The sequence below is a fragment of the Pogona vitticeps genome, chromosome 2 (genome assembly GCF_051106095.1).
Source record: "Pogona vitticeps strain Pit_001003342236 chromosome 2, PviZW2.1, whole genome shotgun sequence".
NCBI lineage: Eukaryota > Metazoa > Chordata > Lepidosauria > Squamata > Agamidae > Pogona > Pogona vitticeps.
In genome coordinates, this window is record NC_135784.1 from 150,580,995 (window position 1) to 150,604,575 (window position 23,581).

Sequence of the window (23,581 nt, forward strand, 5' to 3'; positions counted from 1 at the left end):
GAGGATGGAGCAGGGCTGGAGTGTCCCAGAAAAGAGCATAATGGTTCGGCTGGTGCCGACGACCTCACATCATTATGATTTCAAATCTGATCCCCATGGCTACCTCTATATCCTACCGTTTATTCTGTGGAATACTAGGCAACAGCTCCCCAGGCAGCAGCTTCTTCTCTTATTAGAGCCATCTCATATCATCCTGTATTTCTATTTACAGTATTAAATATTACAAAGCAAGGTGTGAAAGGGGGTCAAAAGGGGGAAAAAAGACAGAGATTTCCTTTGTATACTTGGGTTGGCGGTTGCTATTGAGACCAAGATCAAATGTTAACATCTGTAATGTCTTCTTTCCAAGAGGAGTGGGGGAATTTTGACCATCCAGATTTTCCAGATTAGTCCTTACCACTGGCCATGGTTGCTGGGACAGTCTAAACCATCTCAAAGGTTCTCTAATCCCAGTTTAAGACACCTGTCCTTCTAGATGTACTCATGTGATAAAGTTTAAGGCCCTCTATATGGGCCATTTGAAAAGTTGAGATTGGATGTCATTAAAATTGGTTGCCCTCTTGATGGGAAAACAATGACAGCATCCCCAATACATGCTTCTTCTTGCCACAGAACTCTGTTTGAGCTGCAACACTCCAGCCATTGCAGGCAGCTTCAGAAATTAAGCTGAATCAGATCTGTAATGCAAATTCAGAAGCTACTTTGGCCACAATGCAGAGTCCTGTTACAAAGGCCTCTCTTCTCTACATGAGCAGCAGATGTTAGCATGATGGAGGCTCTAAGGCAGATGTTTTGTTTCTTAGAATCGCCAACATCGTTTCCAGAATCTCAGTGTTCCTACAATGCCCATCCTACAAGATAGCAAAAATAAAAGCCCTCACAATTCTTGACTCTTAAAGCAAAAAAAAAAAATGTAAAGCATACTATGTCTTGTGACCAACATCTTGAGATGCAAGCATCATGCCTAGAAAAGTGATCAACTGCATCTTGGGATGACCTGAGAATGGCCAGGATTGGAGACTTCCTTAGTTCCCTGGCATCTTCTCCACAGGCTTTGACCTGAACCTATGAGTTCACAATTTAGGACTGCCAGACTTTGGCTGTTCCAACCCTGAAAAGGGTGTGGAGAAAGAGCATGTCTTACTTCAATGGTTGTCAAGCTGGTGCCTCTCAATGAGATTAGCAATGACAAGTCTCCTTCAAGACAGCTTGCCTATCACTCCAGGTCTTTCCGCAAGATGTAGGCACAAGGAACCAAGTTGCATGTTTCCACCTGTGCTCACTTCTCACTCTCATGAGTGTCTGGCTAAGATTCCACATGGACAGAGCACAGACACCGGCACTAGATTCCCCAAAATGCATGCAGAAAAAAGGTGCCATAGCTCTGTGACAAGACGCACACTTTGTGTGGGGCAGGCTGCATGTTTCTGCCTCTCTGAATAGTAAGCAACGTGAAAAGTCTCTCTTTTTCTCCAAGATCCTGGAGAGCCACTGGTAATCAGTACCAGACAGGTAGTATGAGCTGGCATAAGGCAACTATAAAATGGGTTTCTGCTAATGGGCTGGTGATGATAAACAGGGGTCTTAGTTTTCCCATGTATGTGTTGCAACTGTTATTGGAAAATTTATTGCCCCAGAGTCTAGCCTTTTAAGCGCAACAGATTAAACATGCAGCTCCCTTCCCCTTTTCAAGCATTTTCAATGGCTGCCTTCTCTCCCATCCATCAAAAAGGTAAGACAAGGTACTTATGTAGAATGAGGAGGGGTATGGGAAGTATTTTTTTTAGACCCTGGTGTCTTCTGTTCTCATTTCAGAGCAGTGAGCGGAACGGAGAGCCCAATCCGATGTCATGAGGGTGAGCAGGGCCCTTCTTGGATTAGCCACTAATGGGATTTAGCTGCTCATCCAATATCCCCCCTTCAGCACAAAAAGGGAGGGTGCTAAATGCCACTGGATCAAAGACGGCCCCCTCCCCATAAAGAACCACAGCTCAGTTAAGCTGTTTCTAATTAAAGTCAGTGGCTACATGTCCATCACCCCCTTCTAAGCTAGCCACAGCAACCCCAGCCAAAAGGAAGCACCTTGTACTATGGGAGGGGGCAGGCAGGGAAGCGGTCTGAAAAGGCCATTAAAAGAAATAACTAACGAACACAGAGAGTCTACTCAAGGGACTATAAGGGGCTTCTTTTCTTTTCTTTGGGGGGGGGGGTTAAAGTGGGGCAGGTTACAAAATCTTAGTCCTGTTACTCAACACCATAGTTCACACTAGCAAATGTACTGCAAAACCTTTAAAATGCACTGGGGTAAGAAGAAGGAACAGGTGTACAGACTCCATTTCAAAGGGTAATTATTTTGTATCCTGATGTTATTTTGTTGTTCTCAGCCTTTGCAACTCCTGAACGGTGGGGCCCAAAAGCAAAAAACAACCTGTAATGCGCAATAGAGTTTTGCCTCTCCCTGCAAACACCAGACCACAGCCAGCAAGTACATAAAACAAGTTTAATATCCAATGGGGGTGCACAGAGGTTGTGGTGCATCCAAATGTTCAGGGGGGGTCCCCAAGAAAAAACACGTATAGGGAGCCATGGCCCGGAGAATGAACAAATTAGAAAGGGCGAAGGGAGGGGAGGGAGAAAACCACTTTACACCAAGCAAAGGGAGCAGGATGGGGAGAGGGTAGCTGGAGGAGAGAAAAAAGAGGAGTAAATACGTATTTGCCAGAAGGGGGTAGGGGAAAGAAATACACAGTACCAACACTGTCCAGAGGCAAGGAGTGACCAGAAAGTTTACATGCAGTGACCTGGGTTTGACCCTAATACAATCATGACACACACACCCCTCCACCCTCAAATTAAGAAGGGGGAAAAAGGGACTCCCCTACTTCTCCCAGCAAGGAAAATGACCTTTTCAAGAGCCAGACTTCATGTCTGTGAGTAGGAGAGGAAGGAGGGTGTGACCTGTCCAATGGGATAAAACCCATGCTGTAGGATGCAGTGAAAAAAGCCATCCTTGAGAAGCTTTTCCAAAGGAAATGGAAAGCAGGTTGGTAGACATTTAGCAGCTGGGATCCCCACCCTCACCTGGCACGTGCAGGCACACATCCTTCGGAATGGAAAGTGCAATCTGGACTGGGCAAGCATGAAAATGGGGCATCTGCGAAGGTAGTTTTTGACAGCGTTGGTCCTTTATCTCCCACAGCACCCTATACCAGTGCCCATCAATACTGATCTGCTTTTGGGGGAAAACGGAAAGCATCAAAAGGAATTCATGGGGCTCAAGACAGGCATACGGGCTCTTACAAGCACCATTGGGTCGGAATGCATACAGTTCAGTTTATCAGCAGCATAAGAGTCTCAAACTGCATGAGACACCGAGGAGGGTGTAACAGGGCGAGGAATGGATGGGAGGAGGCAAGAAAAATAGCAGAATGTTCAGTAGAGCTGCAATCTCTTTGTTGCCAGCAGGGGGTGCTGCCCAGGACAAGCACAGCACAGCAGGGACTACATTTGACTTTGAGGGATGGAATGAAGTACGCCTGCCCCCCCCCCATGCTCCTCAAGGGGGTAAAAGGACCACTGGCTCATCGGCAGCCCTCTCCCCAAGGATGCCTCCACCTTGCATTCATCAGTTTCTGCACCTCTCTGCCCACACTGCTGCTTCCCCACTGCCCAGGACCCTTCTCTCCCCTTGCCCCCCCCCACATACCAAGAGTACACAAAAGCACGAAGAAGCAGCTGCCACTGAGTATTTGGTCACCTCTGGTCCAAGAGAGCCAAGTTTCACAGACCACCAAGAAATACAAAACCGACCAACAAAAATAGAAATTGAGGGCAGGAAAAGAGAGAGGGAAAAGGGGGGGGGGAGAAGAGAGAAAAGGCCACAGAATCAGCGTCCAACCCCTACTTGCCCCAACCCTCCCACCACACCCATATATTTTATTATCTCTATATATATATTTATCACACACGCACGCGCACACACAGAGACCGTGCAAAAAAAATTATATATCCTGGCTGAGCAAGGACATGAGAAAAAGAGAGAAAAAGAGAGAGAGAAGAAACCAAAAGTTCACCCCACCCCACCCCCTCAGCAACCGGTGCCGGCGAGGAAAAGCAAATCCAACAGGGGAAAGAAAGGTGGGGAGGGGGGGGCTGGGGAGGGGGGGTTTCAACCCAAACTGGAACCAACAGTGAGGGGCTTAGCCCACCCCCTTCCTGCACTCATTTCTTGTTCTTCAGCTGGTTGGCCAGCCAATCCAAGCCCTCATAGAGGCCGTCCCCGCTGGTGGCGCAGGTGGCTTGGATGTACCAGTTGCGATGGCGCAGCGAGTGGAGGCCCAGCTTGTCAGTGATTTCTGCTGCGTTCATGGCATTGGGGAGATCCTGGAGAAGTCGGGAGAGACAACAACAAAAACAAAAACAAAAAAAAGGGAAGAAGAGAAGGAGGAGGAGAAGTGAGACGCAGCAGAAGAGAGGAACCACTTCTGACTCCCCCCCCCCACACACACACACACTGGGTACCATCCCTGCCTTTGGTGAGTTTTCTTCGTTTCCAATGAAATAGTTTAGTTAGTCTGATACAGGAAACACAAGAGAAGAATTTTGTTAAAAACAAGTCAGTTTTATCTGGCCTCAGCTCCTATGGACAGAAGCACTACTTCTTCAGATACACCAAACTGAAGGAAAGAAAACTGCAGGGAGGGGGAGAGGGGGGGGGAGAGAAGGTGTCCTTGAGATCTGCCCTTCGGCATCCATGATTTTTCCCTTGAGGCAACCAAACTAGTTCCATCAAGGCCGCTCTGAAGCATTTCTGGATACAAGCTGCATGCTCACTGTGGCAACCTCACCACACAAAGCAAAGCACCTATATAAGGGGAAACTAGTTCTTCTTGCCCCTGGTGCTGTGGCCTTCCTGGTGAGCTTACCATCCCTTCCTGCCTCATTCCCCCTAGGCTCCCTTGCGACAGGTCTTCCTACAATAGCTAGGTGTCTACTTTGAATAATTTATCTTGCTCCTTCTATTTATGGGAACAGCCTGGACACATGAGCCTTACCTGTGCAATGCCACCTCATGTCCCTGCAGTACACAGCCTTTTAAAGACAACCACCAAATCTTACATTTATGTATCCCACCCTATCTCCAATCCATGGACCGAAGGAGGCCTACACAGCTCTCCTCATCTCTTTGTTCATCACCCAACAAGGGACGACAGAAATCCACTTGATAGGTTTTATGACTGAGTGGGGGGGGGGACTAACAGCTGAATTACCCAACCTCCAGTTCAACACTCAAACCATTGCACTATCTTGGGTCTCTTCAACCCCATGTCAGAGACACAGGTTGGGAGTTTGATTCCCAACTGTGACTTCTTAACAGAGGCTGGACTCCATGATCCATAGGGTCCCTTCCAGTTTTGTAGTTCTAATTATTGTATTATATATGATAAATGCCTTTCACACCACACATTCATATGGGAACGAAGCCGATATGAAGTACAGCTTGGAAAAAACTAGGTTTTCCTTCCAGGAAGCATGGTGTGTGGCACGGATGTTGTAGGGTGCCTCTCTGCAGAGCAAGGGCACACACGCTTGTGCTCTACAGCCTACCACGTCTGTTGCACACACAGTGCACCTCATGCTGAAAATATGTTACATATTATTGCATGCATGGAAAAGACGACGTGAGCTGAGGAACTCAACTTAGATTTGGTTTAAGTTAACCACAGGCACAGTGGTTACATGGTGATCACAAGCAGGGGTCAGGGTGGGTGTTTTCAGGGCTGGACAAGAAAATTATCATTCTTTTCTCTATGCTCACATTTAGAACCTCTATCCTAAGCCTTTATCACAAAGGTAGAAAACAGGGAGCCCTATGGATGCTGATGGACTGATTTTATTGTAACGAGCACGCTTGAGCCTCTATTGTCTTAGGCCTCCAGGAATGCTCACTCCTCTTTTCTAGTAGCTGCCACCACTATTTCTATTTCAATATCGATTACTCAGAGAGACCAGTGTTACTTTAAAACTAAAACTTGTTTATTTGATCAGTAAACTATAATAAGAAAATCACCAGTTGATAATCAATTTCTCTCACTCACTGAACTCACTAACACACAGCTCCTAACTCTCACTGACTTTCTGGCACCCTGTCTCTCAGACTCACAGAACTCCCCCTCACATACGCCATACACTCCTTTATATCCCAGCCCCTCCCCCTTTTGCACCTCCTTCCGTTCCCTCATTGGCTCCTTTTCCACTGCTCAGCTGTGACGGACAGGTGAGGGCAGGGCTGAACGTTACAATTCCCATTAGCACAGCAGTCCAGCAACATCTGGATGGCCCATCCCAGCTGAACCAAACAACTGGGGTAATCCCATCCAGGTTACTGTCCTAATCAAACCGTTCCCCAAGAAGATGCTGGCTTGAGCAAGACACCTGTCAGGCCAACTGGGGAGAGCGCCTCTGTCCCCCGAGAGTCTAATTTTGTTACTACCTTTCATCTCCGAGGCTCCTTCTCACACTCCGGACTAACCTGCTTGTTAGCAAAGACAAGGAGAACAGCATCGCGCAGTTCATCCTCTGCCAGCATCCTCATTAACTCCTCGCGTGCCTCATTGACTCGCTCCCGATCATTGCTGTCCACCACAAAGATCAGACCTGAAAAAGAGAAAGCATCAACACAAGCCTAGGATAGAAGAAGCTTGTATGGGCAGTTGTTTTAGAGACAGACTTCTTCTAAGCAAAGTGTGGAAGTTGTGTTTGCCTGTAATGGAACAAGAAGCCTACAAAAGTGACTGCCTTATTAGCAGCCTTTACTAGTTTTGAGGGATTTTCAGCTGATAGTAACAAGTGTGTTTTCCTTGCTTCCTTATTTTGCAAAAGTCAATCAGTCGGACTGACCTGGTTCTCAAACTGCAGGTGCCAATGAATAAAAATGCACCCAAATGTCAAACCCTCTCCACTGTCCAAGAACATTAGCTGACTGTAAACAAGTCAATAATATAACACGATTTAACTAAGGTTTTCAAATCAGCCAGTTTGCCTCCGTTTTCCAGCAAGAGGTACTGGCCAGTATGCTGGGCCCAAGAAACTGAAGGCCGATGGATTGTTACTAAGTACTGACTCTGCAGTGCCGGAAATACTAACACCACAGGCCTGGAAGTGACTCTGCGTAGAGCTCCTCCACAAGGATGTCATCTTACATCAGTCTTGCAAGACAGAGAATACAAGTGAAAAAGTGGATGATTTTGACATTTTTTAACTGCCTGGTTCTGCTAAACACCTATTCTTCCAAGGAAAATTTTGGGTAGAACAAAGGAGGAATGTCTTTCTTTTTAATCACCTGGAGGCAATTCTTAACTCGTCATAGACAAGCAGTTCCTTGTCTTGCTTCTAAAATCCACATCTACTTCCTATTTACTCTACTTCTTCAATGTTTATATTATATTTCTATCCGATAATTCCAGTCCGAACCCCAAACTTCTTAGTCACATCCTTGTGACCCTGTTTCCTCCTCACAATCACAGAATCATAGAGCAGTGGTGTTGGAAAGGGCCTATAAGGCCATCGAGTCCAATTCCCTGCTCAAGAGAGAAATGCAAGTCAAAGCAGATCTGACAGAGGGTTGTCTAAATCTCTCCAGGGTTGGAGTATTCACCACCTCCTGAGGTGATTGGTTCTACTGTATTGTTGTGCCGCTTTAACAGTTAGGATGTTTTTCCTGATATTCAACTGACTTCCTGTAACCTGAAACCATTATTACCTATCTTACACTCTGGAATGACTGAGAACAAATCCTGCCCCTCTTCTATATGAAAACCTGTCAGGCGTCTAAAGAATGCTATTGCATCTCTCTCCCCCCCCCCCCCCAGCCTTCTTTTATCAAAGATAAATAGCTCAGTTCTTCCAGTCTTTTCTCATAGGGCTTGGTTTCCACTCATGATCACCCTCAAAGCATCACTCTGAACACAGGACTAAGATGAGGTCTAACCAGTGCCAAATAGAGGGGAACTTAGTTCTTCATATAGTGTGGAGATCACACTTTTGTTAATGCAGCCTAAATAGTCTTTGCCATTTCTGCAGCTGCATTGCACTATTGGCTCATATTCAGTTTGTGATCTACATATATCCTTCTTCTTGTAACTCTGCATTTGGTTTCTTTTTCCTAGGTGCAGAACTTTACACTTATCTCTACTGAATTCCACTCTCTCGTTTTCAGGCCAGTACTTGAGCCTATCAAGATCTTTTTGAATTTGAAATTTTTGAAACTGTTTCTGTCTTCCAGGGTATTTGTTATTTCACTCCGTTTTATGCCAAGTGTAAATTCATTAAGTGCTCCCTGTGCTCCTCATCCAAGTCATTAATGAAAATGTTGACAAGCACAGGGACCCGGACCGAGCCTTGTAATACTCCTCTCAGTTTGAGGAGGAGCCATTGATAAGAGTCATTCTATGCTTTTATTAAGAACCAAGAGATCCATACACCAAAGGGAATTGTTTAAATGACTGCTTCTTCTGAAATGCACAAATCAAAAATTATACCTATACTCTCTAGATTTTACATTACTTTTATTAGATTTTTTACCCCGCACCCCTAGACAAAGTCTACTCAGGGCGGTTTACACACATAATAAAAACATCACAATATAACAAATATCATAAAAATCATTTAAAACACCATAATTTTCACACTTATTTTAAATCATTGCCAAGATGAAATAATTTAGAAGAGAAAGAATAGAGATCAGTTGATTGACTGGAGGGAAAGCCTGCCTAAAGAGCCAAGTTTTTAAATGGCTTTTAAAAAACCCAGCGAGGGTGCCAGATGGATTTCTGTTGGGAGGCTGTTCCAGAGCTGAGGGGCCACTGCCAAGAAGGCCCGGTTTCTTGTTCTTTCTTTCCGGGCCTCTCTCAGCATAAGGCCCCTCAGCCGTCCCTGCTGGCTATGACAGGTGACAACAATGATACAAACGGAGATATTGCTTCAAGGTAAAGCAAAATGCATGTTAAGTCCTGAAATCAGTGAGCATGTAAGAAGTAGACAAGAAAGACACACACACACACACACACACACACACACACACACACACACACACACACACACACACACACACACACACACACACACACACACACACACACACACACACTCTCTCTCTCTCTCTCTCTCTCTCTCTCTCTCTCTCTCTCTCTCTCTCTCTCTCTCTCTCTCTCTCTCTCTCTCTCTCTCTCTCTCTCTCTCTCTCTCTCTCTCTCTCTCTCCTCCTACCCTGGGTGTTTTGGAAATAATGCCGCCACAGAGGTCGTATCTTATCCTGGCCACCAACGTCCCACACAGTGAAGCTAATGTTCTTGTACTCAACTGTCTCCACATTGAATCCTGAAAGAAAAGAACAAGGTCAGAAATTAGCTCTGCACAGCCCTGATCGCATCTCTCCCTGGAGACCAATGACGGTCAAGAACCATACCTTATAAAGGGGACACTGAAGGGCAGAAACTAGCGCTAGACATTTCACAGGTCATAGCCAGTTTACACCACTCAAGGAGAGCATATCCAGTATAGTGACTTATCATCTATGACTCCCACCACAGTAGCCCAAGACATTGTTGTCAAACCTGTTTTGCCTTCTGATGCTATCTGAGTAGCTTCCAGCATCGAATTTAAAGGCTCCTAGCAACTGTGACTTTATTCCTTAGCTTCTGTGTCCAAGAGCAGGAAGTTAACACTGGAGAATGGGTTACCAAGGACAAGTTTAAGTCTGTGCTGACCAAAATCACTGCCTTCCAAGTAGGACCTTACCTATAGATTAAAAGTATTTTTCAGACAGCCATGCATTTTAGTATTAATTCTTAAGTATTTTTCATTCTCTCTTAGATCCACACCTTAACAGAGAGGGGATTTTGAGTGTGTCAAGACAACTAAAAAAAAACATCAGGAAGCTAGACTTCGTTATAAGTCTAGTCATGAAGCAGAGTCACCCCAAGGTGGAACAATGAGAGCTGAGACACCAACTAGGATCTATCCGTCATCTTCAGGAAATAATGGTTGCATTAGCAAAAGAGAACTGACAATTCCAAGGATGATGGGGCAGAGAACCTCTCATAGGAAACCGTAGTGACACCGAAGTTAATTCATGTTAGCACAGATTTAAATCATGATTTAAATCAATTTGATTAAAATCAAAACCATCCTGTGTATAGAAAAAGGCAAAAATAAGCCACTGCTAAATATTTTATATCTCAAAGACCTCCATATGAGACAACCCACAATAAAATGGGAGATAGTGCTGGAAGACTCCAAGACTCTCAAGTCAGAATGTACAGTACTCAGCTATGGGGGAAGAGCAAAGGATAGTGCCACTGCTGATGAAGTAACTCAATTAGCCACAAGGACTAGTTGCTGATCTGTAGAGGCAAAACACAAGTTCAATATTCCAGAATACATATAATGGGAACATGGATTATGAAAAATATGAATCAGGGTAAGTTTGAAAACGTAAAACCAGAAATGAACATTCAAACATTTTAATACTTGGTGTAAGTGAATTAAAATGGACATGGAACAAAACATGTCTGAACAGATAATATCAAAGTGTTTATTCAGAAAACAATGAAGTTAGAAGATAACAGTGTGGCTCTAATGGTGAGGTAAGGCATAGTAGAAGCAACTGGCTGCTCTAATAAAAAAATCAGACTAAATAATATCAGACTTCTTGAAAATCCTATCAGCATAACCATTATTCATGATCCAATTACAAGAAATCAAAAACTATTTATGCAAGTGTCCAGGAGGATCACAGACCCAAACAGGATGTGCTGATAATCATAGGTGACTTCAAGGCAAAACTTGGGATCAAAGCAAAACTAAACACTGTTGTAAAATTTTGCTTGGAAAACAGAAATTAAGGGGAATAATTCACAGAATTTCATTATTTCAAATACATCCTTAGGCAACCTAACAGATGCCTGTGCACATGGATGTCATCAAATGGCCAACAGAGAAATCAAACAGATTTTATAACTGGAGGCAGAAGATGAAAAAGCTCCATTTTCTTTTTTGGGGGGGAGGGGGAGACTAGGAACTAACATTCTTGAAAAATTTAAAGACTACATAAAGAACAAATTTGCATTACTAAGGTCAACTGAGGAAGGCAACAAAAATATCTATGATGATCATTATTAAGAAACAGAACAGAATGATAAAGCAGAAAAACAAGTCCTCCCCCACAAGATGCAAGAAATCAAAGAGAAATTTAAATCCAAGATTAGGCATGATGAAAGATCAACAGACAACTACATTTGGTGACCAGGATATAATAAAAAGATGGAAACAATATATTGAATAACTTGGTGGTGGTTGTTGTTGTTTGCCATCAAGTGGCCACCGACTTATGAATGAGCAATTCTCCAAAATATCCTGCCCTCAACAGCCCTGTTCACGTTCTGGAAACCGAACCCTGTGGCTTCCTTTAGGGAGTCAATCCATCCCCTATTTGGTCTTCCTCTTTTCCTACTGCCTTCCACCTTTCCCAGCATTTATTGTCTTTTCCAGACAATCCTACCTTCTCATGATGCATCCAAAGTAGGACGGCCCCAGCTTCAACATTTTTTCCTCCAGAAATAGTTCAGGGTTGATTTGATCAGGAACACTCTTGTTCATCTTTCTGGCACTCCAGTATCCCCTCCAGCACACATTTCAAACAAATCAATTTTTTCCAGTGTCAGCTTTCTTAACTGTTCAGCTTTCACACCAATGACTAGAAACGCAAGAGTGTGGATGATCTTCGTCGCCAGTGACACATCCTTACACTAGATGACCTTTTCTAATTCCTTCATTGCCACACATTCTAGTCTCAGATTTCTGATTTATTAGGTGCAGTCTCCATTTGAATTGATGATTGAACCAAGGTATAAAAAATCTTTCACTATTTCAATTTCTTCATTGTCAATGCTAAAGTAGTGTAGTTCTTCTACACAACTTTTACATTCAACTGCAGCCCTACTCTGCCATTTTCTTTCACTTTCCCTGAAAGTCGTTTCAAGTGATCGCTGCTTTCTGACAGTAAAATGGTGTCATCTGCCTATCTTAAATTACTAATGTTTCTTCCACCAATTTTCACTGTCATCTGAATATAGGTTGCCTGTCTGTATACGTTCTATGTACATATTAAAAAGACAACGGGATAAAATGTACCTTTGTCTGACACCGTTGTTTACAGAAAACCATTCTGTCTCTCCACATTTTGTCCTAGTGGTATTGTCTTGTCCACAATACAAGTTATACATCAGGACAATCAAGTTCTGACACACTCATTGAATAACTACACAGCAGAAAAGCAAAGATAGTGTATTTGTCCAAAGAAAAGTTTTGTGATGAACAAGCAACATTAGAAAGTGTGTGAAAACTGCCTTCGAAACAACTGAAAGAAAGAAATCACCAGGAATAGGATACCAACAAAGCTATTTCAACCTACTGAGACAGATTATGTTAAAATCCTAATGAGAATATGTGAATAAATATGGAAAACAAAACAACATCTGAAATCTTGCTGCAGTTATACGGACAGCATACCTTTTGGGGCAAAGTATTGTTAAGCTAAGAAATCTCCATATGCATCAGTTGCAGAACAAGTTGCATGACTCAGTATGCAACAGATGATGCCTAAAGAGATTGCTTAACAGCAATTGGCTTCCAAAAGTTATGTCACTGGTGTAACTTTGAAACACAATTTCAGTCAATGGCACACAGACTGAAGCCATTCAATATCTATGCAAATTCCCAAAAGAGACCGCAAAGAATATAATTACTAAACAGGCATCACATTAATTATTAATACAAGCGAAGTGATGCTCAAGATTTTGCAGCAAAGACAATCACCACATATGGAACAAAAATGCTGGATATTCAAGCTGGATTCAGAAAAGTTGGAGATACTACAGATCATATTGCAAATTTATGGTACTTGGGCAGCACAGTGAGTCAAGCACTTGGCTGTGAAACTAGAGCTCAGTTCAATTATCTTAGGACAACAGCAAGTCTATGTGGCTTTGGGCAAACCACACATCCCCAGAGTGCCCTAAGAAGAGGAGAATGGTAAACCACTTCTGAGTACTTTATATCTAGAAAATCCTGGGAAGGGCTGTTCTAAGTCAGGATCCACCTGATGGAACACAATTATTATCAGAAGTAAACCAAAACTTTCAGAAGATAGCCTGTGCTTAGAGATTACAGTAGAGCCAGTAGAGTCTTTGACTGTGTGGATCATGAAATGCTACAGATCGTTTGAAAAAAAAAGGTTGTGCCACAACATTTGATTGTCCTGATGCATAATCTATAATCTGTTCAAAAAGCTACTGTTAGGACAAATTAAGGAGAACCAAAATGGTTCCCAAATGACAACGATGTCACGCAAGTAGACATTTTACTTACCTGCCTGTTTGATCAATACATAGAACGTATCATATGAAAAGCTGAATGAGATTCATATGGGAACTGGTGGAAGAGGCATCAATAATTTAACATGTACAGATGGCATTATATTTCTAGCAGAAAACACCAATGACTTGAAACCACTATAGAGGAAGGTACAAAGCAGGATTACAATTGAAAATGAAAACAAGAACAAAGGTGTTACATAAATTTAACGACAATTGAAACATTGTAATTGATAAAGATTTTTTTTACCTCACCTCTATCCTCAAGCAAAATGCCAAAACACTAAAAGAAGACTTGGGCTTGGAAGGGCAGCTAGGAAGCATTAGGAAAAAAATCTTCAGATGTAAGGATGTGTTGCTGGAGACAAAAACCAATGCCTTCCATACTACGGAAGTCCCATGACTTGCACATGAAAGCTAGACAATAAAAATGCTGACACGGAAAAATATCAATTAATTCAAAGTATAATGTTGAAGGAAGAGGTTTACGGATACCATGGACCACCAGAAAGTGGAAGGCAACAGGAAATGAGAAAGAGCTAACATGAGATGGACTTACTCAATAAAGGAAACCAAAGCCTTTGCAAGACCTAACAATAGGACTTTTTGGAGGCCACTAATTTGCAGAGTTGCCGTAAGTCGAAAGCAGCTCGATAGCCCAGAGGAACAAGGATTCTCATGAATCATTCCATTCAGGACAACTGGACAGAAGCCCAGAAATGCAATCCTTAAAGCACTACTGTAACATGAAGAGCTCCATTCCACAGGATTCCCGTGCAAGCACCCCTGACACATGGGGATTGCACAGCAAAGGGTAGAGAGCCAACTCACACATAAACATCTTTGGACTCCTGATTTTCTTCTAATGGAATTTGAGCCTTTAGCTCAGGAGAATGCTAAGTCCCCACATTTTCCCCTGCACCTGCAAAATTCACTTGTGTTTATTTTTCAAAGGTAAAAACTATTCTATTTTTATTGATTGATTGATTGATTGATTGATTGTATTTATACCCTGCCTATCTAGTCATTTCGACCACTCTAGGCAGCTTACAACATAAGGATAACAAGTTCTAAAAAAATTTATAACAATTAATTAAATGATTCTATAAGATGGAAAAAATAAAAATAAATCGAATAAAGAGAAAAAAAAATCTACCAGTCTTACAGTAATCCAGAGATTACAATGACAGATGGAAGCTAAGCAGCCATAATGGCTGAAATGGAACTTCCATGTTGAGAAGCAGTGTATCCTTGAGCAGTTGACACTGGGAGGCAAACAACAGGGAAAGACTGTTATCTCTGCCCCCTGCTCGTGCCTGGGAGCAAGTGGCTGGTCCAGAGAGATCATTGGGTGTGAACTGGCAGGGCTCTTCCAAATGGGCCTCTAAGAGCAGCAGAATGTGCTCGGATTGCTAAAGCTGAGCACTTTCCAAAGCACTCAGTTCCACTTCTAACCTGGGATACAACCTTGGCTATTGGGCAGACCCTGTCCTCCTACACAATCCCCTTCCAAAGTAGGAGATGAACCTTAGGATGTCAATAATAAATCAAGTACAGACAAGTTCCCTGGCATCATGGGTGGAATAGGGTGTGCATGTCCACTGTGTGTGTGTTTCAGTTTCACTTCCATCGAGCTGCTCCCAGTTCTGTAAATTAGACTAATTTAGCCCACTGTGCACCCCTGTCAGGACAGGAAAAAACAATAAGGAAACTGCTCCAGCATACAAGTCACCCCTCCACTACTTCACTTTCCAAGAACTGAAATCAAATGCCAAGTGCAATAAAGGAAGGCAGGGCATAAAATCTTCTGCAAGGGAGCAAAGCACCTGCTTAAATTGCTGACTTGAAGCGACAGTCATGTGACCAATTTCAACCATGCAACCATCATGACTCCAATTCCCCACTTTTGAAAAGACAGGGAGAAAGCACACACTTCCCCCATGCTGAACGCCGGCAAGCATACCAATAGTGGGAATGGTGGTGACAATCTCTCCCAGCTTGAGTTTGTAGAGGATGGTGGTCTTCCCAGCTGCATCCAGCCCCACCATAAGGATGCGCATCTCCTTCTTGCCAATCAGGCTCTTCAGCAAGTTGCCAAAAATGTTCCCCATGACCGCAGGTTCAACAGTGCAGGACCTGGTTTCTTCTCTCCAGCTGGTGTCAAAGGACAAGTCCTATGAAAGTGGAAAGCATCATGAACTGAGGGAAAACGAGTCCTTTTATCCTAGCCTGTCCGAGGAGTCTAAAACACCCCTCACTCCCCGCATGGAGACTTGTTAGTCACAGTCTTTTGATGCTGACATAGGAACCTATCGCCCCTTGGATACTGCTGAGTTATCTCCAGCATCCCTGACTACGGGTGTGTTGGCTGGGATGCCAATGAAATCTAGAGGGCCAAGTGTTTCAGTTTCCTGCCCAGTTCTGGAACACCCTACCTAGGGAGGTTACACTGGATCCAGAAAACACCCACCCACACCTACAGGTCTACATACGAAGTCTTTCTTACTGAGGCAGTCCTACAGCAACTGATCGTACATGCAGGAGAACACCTTTAATTGAGCAGCTCATGTTTCCCTTCTATTGATGTGTTCTTAAAAAGTATGCTTTAATTTTGTTATGAGTACATGTCTTATTTTTCTAGTCTGGTCTGTGTGCCATTCACAGAAGGAAGCTGGGACATACATTCTTTAAATATGTAAAAGATGACGAATTATGCCTCCCTCTAACTCAACCTCCTGATTTTAAACTTTCTAATGACTCAACTTGGGTTTATACATGCAGTCACATAATGGTCTTGAGTACTGTGAAGTGATATACAGTACTGTACAGGGATATAAAAATTCTCTTCACGGTATTGCTTCTGCGACGGCTCATCCACACATACATATTTGATGTGTGAATTTAAGAGCCCATGGAAACTTTTTCCAATGGAACCATCTTTTTCAAGCAGAAGGCATTTTCCTACATTGAAAGGCACACTTTCTGCAAATCAAGCCAGCCTTGAAAATAAAAGCCACAGAAATTACTAGCCTGCAACATTTTCACACTGTCATGCCCACCCACATAGTTTTCTTTTTTCATTAGTTGTAGTAAAACAGACTGAAGGATACACACTCACACTCTCTCTTTTCCAGTTCATCAAGTTTTCCCTGGCTGGTCACCTAGAGGCAATGCTTACCAGCCACAGCAAGAAGACAAAGGGTTATTTTCAGGCATCATTATTTCTCCACCTTCCCTACAATGATCATAGAGAACTATCCTCACCTAACATTTGTCACCAAGGCATTTCTATGTCCTCCTCCAGCTCTTTGATAGGGACCATCATCTGCCCTGGCCAAAAGAGCCAATGGTCCTGGAAGATGGGAACTGTGCCCCAACATATGGAGGAACAGGTTCCTTTTTTTTCTCTTTTTTAAATTAATTAATAACACAAACAAACATACAAAACAAACACAGAACACATAATCGGGGAGAATATTTTCCATATATCCATCTAACATATAATACTAACTGCATAAACCATATTGCCCTACTAAACATCTTTAGGCCATATCTGTTTGATATATAATTCTGACTACATAAACCCCAAAGATTAACATACATAAATTGTCAATATATAAACTTAAACCTGTATTGATCTTATATTCAAGCCACTCTTAATTATATAGACCAACTATAGTTCATAAGTTACTTAATATTTTCATGTTTCTAGCTTTTCATCAATACCTTCTAAACAACTGTGGTCAGAATATGTAATCTAATTTAAGCATTACCTGTACTTATCAGCCATTTAAGATATTCAGCAAGTAACTTTCCCATTTTTGTTATATTTCTTTGCTCCATGTATGAACCAGGGATATAAAGTCTCTATAGATTCTTTCACCTGCATACCCCTCTGTCCAATACTTATCATAAACTATTCTAATTTCATCACAAAGGTAGCTCTATCCTTGTCTTAAAAGAGCTTAAGAGAACTGAAATTTCCTAAGTGCCACAACGAATGTACTCCATCAGCACTGTCATGTGGAAAGTCTTCTATTTCTAAAAATGTAATGCTTCATAAAAGCAATTAGTCACTAATCATTAAGTGGATACTAATGTAACAGCCAAAGAGGCAGTTTCAATTTTTCCTCCAAGTGACTAACACACACAAAAAATGTGTCATGTAAAGGTCTGCTACTTGGAAGTAAGAGACAGTTGCTTAAATCAAACATAAACAACAACATGCCTAATGTGATCCCAATTAACACACAGGACCAGAAAATGTCTAAATAAAAGCACTTCTACAAGATAGACAGCCTTGTAATGATAAAGACCATGGACAAATATTAAGCCACGATCCATCAAAACAGAAGGCGAACAAAAGCAATTCTCTCTGAAGGATCTCATCACACTGACATCCCAGTTTCTTTAAAGTTTAGATAAGCACATATATCTGACCATATCTAATTCTCCCAGCTCTCCCACCTTTCTCAAATATATTTAAAGAGGGCCAGGACCTTAAAGCTTAGAGATGAGAAAGTGCAAATAAGATGGCACAATGAAACTGGAGCCTTTGGGCCACAATTAGTCTCCAATTAGTTCATCTAAAAGCTAAAGTAGGCCATGGTAACAGGAAATAAGAGCTGCGATAACAGGAGTTGCTGGAATTTTAAAAAAAGTGACCTTAGCAGCCATTTCATAAAGGATATGGTGAGCACCCTCTGGCCGAACCTGTTGCTGACCAGGGGTCTGGAAACTAGAGTGCAAACAGAGAAACAGAAACTTTATTTATTTATATATTTTGCAATGGCTGGTCCACCAACATGCTCCCAGAAGGCCCAGATTCCTCTTTCCCTGGTGGCATACTGGCAAGATTGCAGTTTCATTTAAAAAAAAAAAAAAAAACTGGACATAACTTGGAAATGTTACTTTTTTGGCTAAAACTCCCCCAAAGCCCCCCTGCACCAGCCATCCTGGTTTGTGAATGCTAAGGGTTTGGGCCCAAAAAATAACTGGGTGGGGGGGGGCAGTCTCAGGCCCATGAGGCTAAAATCCAACTCACAGAGGGGTCTGGTTGTTCCCACTGCTGCTTTCTGAATGAGCCCTCCCCCTTAGGCAACACTAGCAGGAAATCCATTAACTTGCTGTGAGTGAAGTCACCTTGTGCCTTGCTCCACAAACTGCATTATTTCTTTTATTCCTAGGAAGCAGTCAGGAGGTCAACCGAAGAAGACAATGGCATCTGTGTCCCTAATTTGGTCCCCTCAAGCCCTAGGGTGATTGCAGAAGTTGTCGTGGGGATCGAACCGCTGGTAAAGACAAAGGCTGTCTGTGTAGTGCCAATAAAGGTCAAGGATAAAACTGAAGGAAGCCCACCTTGACCTTCTGCTAGCTGGGAGGTCAGTCAAGGTCAGAAAGAGGAGTGACAACTGATTTAATCCAGCTTTGTTAGGCTAGAGTGTTATTATGTAGTTTGTGAAAGGGTACTAAAGCTCTCAGCAGGTCTTAACAGACATATAGTTCAGGCATGTAATTTGGTTAAATGGAAAAAAAAAGTGTTTGAACCTCAAATGAAGTGGCTGTCCATAAAGGATACATAGTACCTAACATGGGCCAGGACTTCTATACCCTGGTAAGTTGCTTGTTCCATTTTTTACTTAGGCATAACCTAAGAAAGTTACATTTGGGAAAGAAGAAATCTAGACAAGATCCATGCCTGAACTGGAAGTAACGTCCTAGCTCACAGACACAGTGAAAGGCCCAGGGGGGCAGGGTTGCACACCACACAGTCAACACATGTGACCTCTAAGGGATGCTTTCTCTTGCTTAACAACACTGAAAGGCAGCATGTGGGGAGGGGGTGGGGGTGGAGAGGGAGTGAGACATGTGCCTGGCACTGCCTGGCAAGTCTCATATGGCAGCATTCATTATTCTAGCTTTCCCCAAACCTGGTATTCTCCCTATGGACTAGCCTACAATTCCCATCATTCCCAGAGTTGGCTGGGAACAACGGGAGTCACAGTTGAACATATATATGGAGGATGCCAGATTGGGAAAAAGCTGTTTTATTATGGTGAAGAGCTCAGCCAGATCCAGAAGGCCAAAAAAGAAAACAAACAAACAAAAACTGATGAGGCAGCTCCGGGAAGAATTTGTGGATTCTCTCTGGTTCTCTCCACCTTGCTCACGAATGCCCAAGATCTTAGATGACGGAACAGAATCAGAAAGCTGATGGAGCCTTGATCCAACAAATTAGGTTCTACTTCCCTTCCAGAACTCTTGGGAGGCACCACCTGCTGTCCACACTTTTTTAACTGTAGGAAAAAGTACTGGGCTGCAAAGAACCCCCCCTCGTACTGGTGGCCCCACCCCCACCCACCCCAAAGAAACCATCTTCTACTCTAGATTCCCCTGCAGGCTTTCAAGGCCGCTCACAGGCCAGGCTCCTACCATAACCTTCACCAGGTAGCATCCCCTTCTTCCTTTTGTATCTTATTTATTTAATTAGTTATTTTAGATCTCCAGGCCCGGAGAAGGTGTAGGCTCGCTTCTGCTTTGCAATTCCTTTCCCACGCCAGGGCCGGCGGCAGGCCCAGAGCTCCCGATTCGAATCCTTCTCCGGATCACTCCTCTCTCTCTCTCTCTCCCCCCCCCGCCCGCTTTCCACAAAACCACGACGCCTGTTCCCCGTCGTGGCCACCCACCCACGCGCGCTTCGCAACGCACGCACACTGCCCACTCCGCGCACCCCACGAAGAGCTCTCCCGCCCCCGCTCCCCCCAGGCAAAGCTCGGGGGCTCCCAACTGTCACCGAGGGCGGGCTCACCCCGGCGCCGGTTGTGTTCCAGCTCCGGTGCAGCGCAACCAGCCAGCCAGCCAGCCCAGCCACCCCCACATCGCCCGCCAGCGGGGACGGGGGCGCGCACGGGCGCGCTCCCTCCCTCCCTCCCCCGGCTCCTTTAGAGCTCTCTCGTTGTTCCTCGAGTTGGGAGGGCTGGATGTTACCCCACAGGTCCCTCATTTTTCCCCCACGACGAAACAAACCAGGATCGTTCCGTTTCTTCTTTTTTTTAAAAAAAGGCACCCCGAGACCCACCTCCACAGCTCCCAACCCTGCGCAAAGCACAGTGCCCGAAACCTTTCCTGTTTCCGCCTTGCCCTGGTAACTCTTCGCAACCCGACCCCCCCCCCCCCAATTGCATTGCAATGGCAGTGATGTTTAAAAATAACCAGCGTCCCTCCGCCCGCCCGCCCCACAACAACAACAGCCACCAACTCGGCTGAGCCCGGCAGTGCCGCAATGCTCCCCCTTCGCCCTTTCATTGCCTACTGACGGCGGCGGCGGCACCTGCCGGCCTGCTTCTCTTCCCGCTGCCAGCCCGGCCGGCCGCCAGCCCAGCAACCTACCTCCACTGCCCTGCCGCTCCATCATCTCCCCCTCGCTCCCCCCTCCCCCTCTCCTTCCCGACCGCTCGCTCGCTCGCTCCTGCCTCCGCTTAGGCCACCCCCGCAGGGGCGAGCCCGGCCCGGGCACCCACCTGCTCCTCCTCTGCGCGCGCGCGCCGCCGCCCGCCGCCTCCTCCTGCCGCCCAGCTGACTCGGCACTCCGAAGTCCCCCTTGCAGCCGGAAGAAGCCGCAGGAGCAATCAGGCAGGCCCGTGGACACGACGCTCTCGCGAGAGCTACGCCTCCCCCCTCGCAAAGCAAGGCGGGGGCGGGAGTATCGCGAGATTTTTCCCGGGCCGTCGTCTCCATGGTAGCGGCTGCAGCAATGCGTAGGGCGAGGGGGAGACGGGCTCGTGGGTCGTGTGTTTGTGCGTCTGTGTGTGTGTATGTGTGGGGGGAAATCCTTGGGAGGCATTGTGTGGGCTGTTTGGAGGGAAAGCTGTTTTGCTGTTAAACGCGGGGGAAAGAGATGAGCTACTGCATTCTTCTTGCTGTGTTCTGGATCCAATAAGCGATGGCGAGGATGCCTGGGAAGAACTGCCCCCAAGCGCCAATGGTCCAAATCCTGTTGCTAGGTGTAACAAATTGCACCAGAGTAGGCCCGTTTGAATCAAATGAACTCACGGGGAGCTGACCCACCAGATCCCCATTGATCCCCATTTCGAAGGGGCAGAGGAACTAGAGACCAAATTGCTAACATGCACCGAGATTACGGAGAAAGCCAGAAAAAACGTCTGCTTCATTGACTACGCAAAAGCCTTTGACTGTGTGGACCACAGTGAACTATGGCAAGTCCTTAAAGAAATGGTAGTGCCTGACCACCTTATCTATCTCCTGAGAAACCTATACGTGGGACAGGAAGCAACAGTTAGAACTGGATATGGAACAACTGATTGGTTCAAAATTGGGAAAGGAGTACGGCAAGGCTGTATATTGTCCCCCGGCTTATTTAACTTATATGCAGAATACATCATGCGGAAGGCTGGACTGGAGGAAGCCCAAGCCAGAATTAAGATTGCCGGAAGAAATATCAACAACCTCCGATATGCAGATGATGCCAGAAAGTGAGGAGGAATTGAGGAACTTCTTAATGAGGGTGAAAGGGGACAGTGCAAAAAATGGTATCAAGCTCAACATAAAAAAAACAACTAAGATCATGGCCACGGGTCCCATCACCTCCTGGCAAATAGAAGGGGAAGATATGGAGGCAGTGACAGATTTTACTTTCTTGGGCTCCATGATCACGCCTGCTTCTTGGGATGAAAGCAATGACAAACCTAGCGGTAGTATTACTACTGACAGCATCTTAAAAAGCAGAGACATCCCCTTGCCAACAAAGGTCCGCATAGTCAAAGCTATGGTTTTTCCTGTAGTGATGTATGGACGTGAGAGCTGGGTCATAAAGAAGGCTGACCGCTGAAGAATTGATCCTTTTGAATTGTGGTGCTGGAGGAGGCTCTTGAGAGTCCCCTGGACTGCAAAGAGAACAAACCTATCCATTTTGAAGGAACTCAACCATGGAAGGACAGATCCTGAAGCTCAGGCTCCAATACTTTGGCCATCTTTTGAGAAGAGAAGACTCCCTGGAAAAGACCCTGAAGTTGGGAAAGTGTGAAGGCAAGAGGAAAAGGGGACGACAGAGGATGAGATGATTGGACAGTGTCATCAAAGCAACCAACATGAATTTGACCCAACCCCAGGAGGCAGTGGAAGACAGGAGGGCCTGGCGTGCTCTGTTCCATGCGACACGACTTAATGACTAAACAATAAAAAGAACAATAAGGGAGATTCATAAATGATTTGTCATCGTATCAGCGTCAGTGTAGGCATTTATTTTCATTTCTGTGCCACTTTGTTTTTTCTGCTCCAGGGATATAATCTGCCCATAAATGACTAGAAAACAGATACTGTTTAAACCATAGTATTTTAAAAACATTTAAAAGAGCACTAGTTTAAGGACACTTTAAACACTCCCACCCACACATTTGTACAGTATGTGTACCTGCTTTGTGTTGATTGCTGTTGCTTAGTCATGTCCAACTCTTGGTGACCCCATGATAGCAAAGTTTAAACCTGGACCAGGGAACATGGGATGCTCCAAATTTCAAACTGCAACTCCCATCAGCTTTAGCCAGCCTAACTGAGAGTGACGTGGCTGCCAGATGGTGCAAGGTATAAATCTAATAAATAAATAACACATAGTATGTGTTATGCACATCTGGAAGGCTACCAGATGTACCACACTTCCCCTAGTTTAAGGTAAGGACTGAGAACAGTTCTGTTGCAATAATTCATCCAGAGTCACCCATTGAAGAGAATGCCAGAGTGCATTATTGTACCTAAATTGGTCTTTCAGGACATTTTAGCATTTTGTTTGTGAGCATGCTATCTGTAGTTTTTATGACTGGGAGGGACACCACTAACCAATCGTTCCTTCCAGCCTTTGAATTGAAAGAGCCTCTCCTCTCTCCTGAGTGTTCTTTTTTGTCTGTTGGAGGCAGTTGTTTGTCTGCTGTTGATCTCTTTGATTGCTGGCTAAGTTGTGTACAAAAGAAAGCAACATAAGTCTGTACTTTCCATTCAGCTGTAAGTAAAGAATTTTTAAAATTCTCCTACAAATGTCTCAGAGTTATTGAGGCTTCACATGCCAATTAATGAGAAAGGAGCAGACTGGGAAATTTGTAGCTATTCTCTGTATTTGTATTGCATAACAAAAGGAA

General features: G+C 44.3%; 1 protein-coding gene across 4 annotated transcripts; it reads right to left on the reverse strand.

The window, feature by feature from the left end:
• Nucleotides 1-2,486: 2,486 nt before the first annotated feature.
• On the reverse strand, nucleotides 2,487-21,084 carry ARF3 (ARF GTPase 3). Of its 4 annotated transcripts, none has more exons than XM_078384369.1 (6): nucleotides 17,207-18,041; nucleotides 16,552-16,606; nucleotides 15,397-15,607; nucleotides 9,268-9,378; nucleotides 6,533-6,657; nucleotides 2,487-4,383 (listed from the first exon to the last, which is right to left on the reverse strand). In XM_078384369.1, exons 2-6 carry the CDS (start codon nucleotides 16,570-16,572, stop codon nucleotides 4,222-4,224), a joined length of 630 nt encoding a protein of 209 aa, XP_078240495.1. In that variant the 5' UTR covers nucleotides 16,573-16,606; nucleotides 17,207-18,041; the 3' UTR covers nucleotides 2,487-4,221. The 4 variants fall into 4 exon arrangements, with proteins under 4 accessions (XP_078240495.1, XP_078240494.1, XP_072846949.1 ...); XM_078384368.1 differs by lacking the exon at nucleotides 17,207-18,041 and adding an exon at nucleotides 16,698-16,840; XM_072990848.2 differs by lacking the exons at nucleotides 16,552-16,606; nucleotides 17,207-18,041 and adding an exon at nucleotides 20,954-21,084.
• Nucleotides 21,085-23,581: the final 2,497 nt, after the last annotated feature.

Bases quoted from the DNA above. Each gene is read 5' to 3' on its own strand.
- ARF3 (XM_078384369.1), bottom strand. From the start codon at position 16,572: ATGAACTGGAAAAGAGAGAGT. The intron at 9,379-15,396 runs GTATGCTTGCCG...CTTTTCTTTCAG, and splicing joins CACCACCATTCCCACTATTG to GATTCAATGTGGAGACAGTT. The intron at 4,384-6,532 runs GTTAGTCCGGAG...CGACTTCTCCAG, and splicing joins TTGTCTTTGCTAACAAGCAG to GATCTCCCCAATGCCATGAA.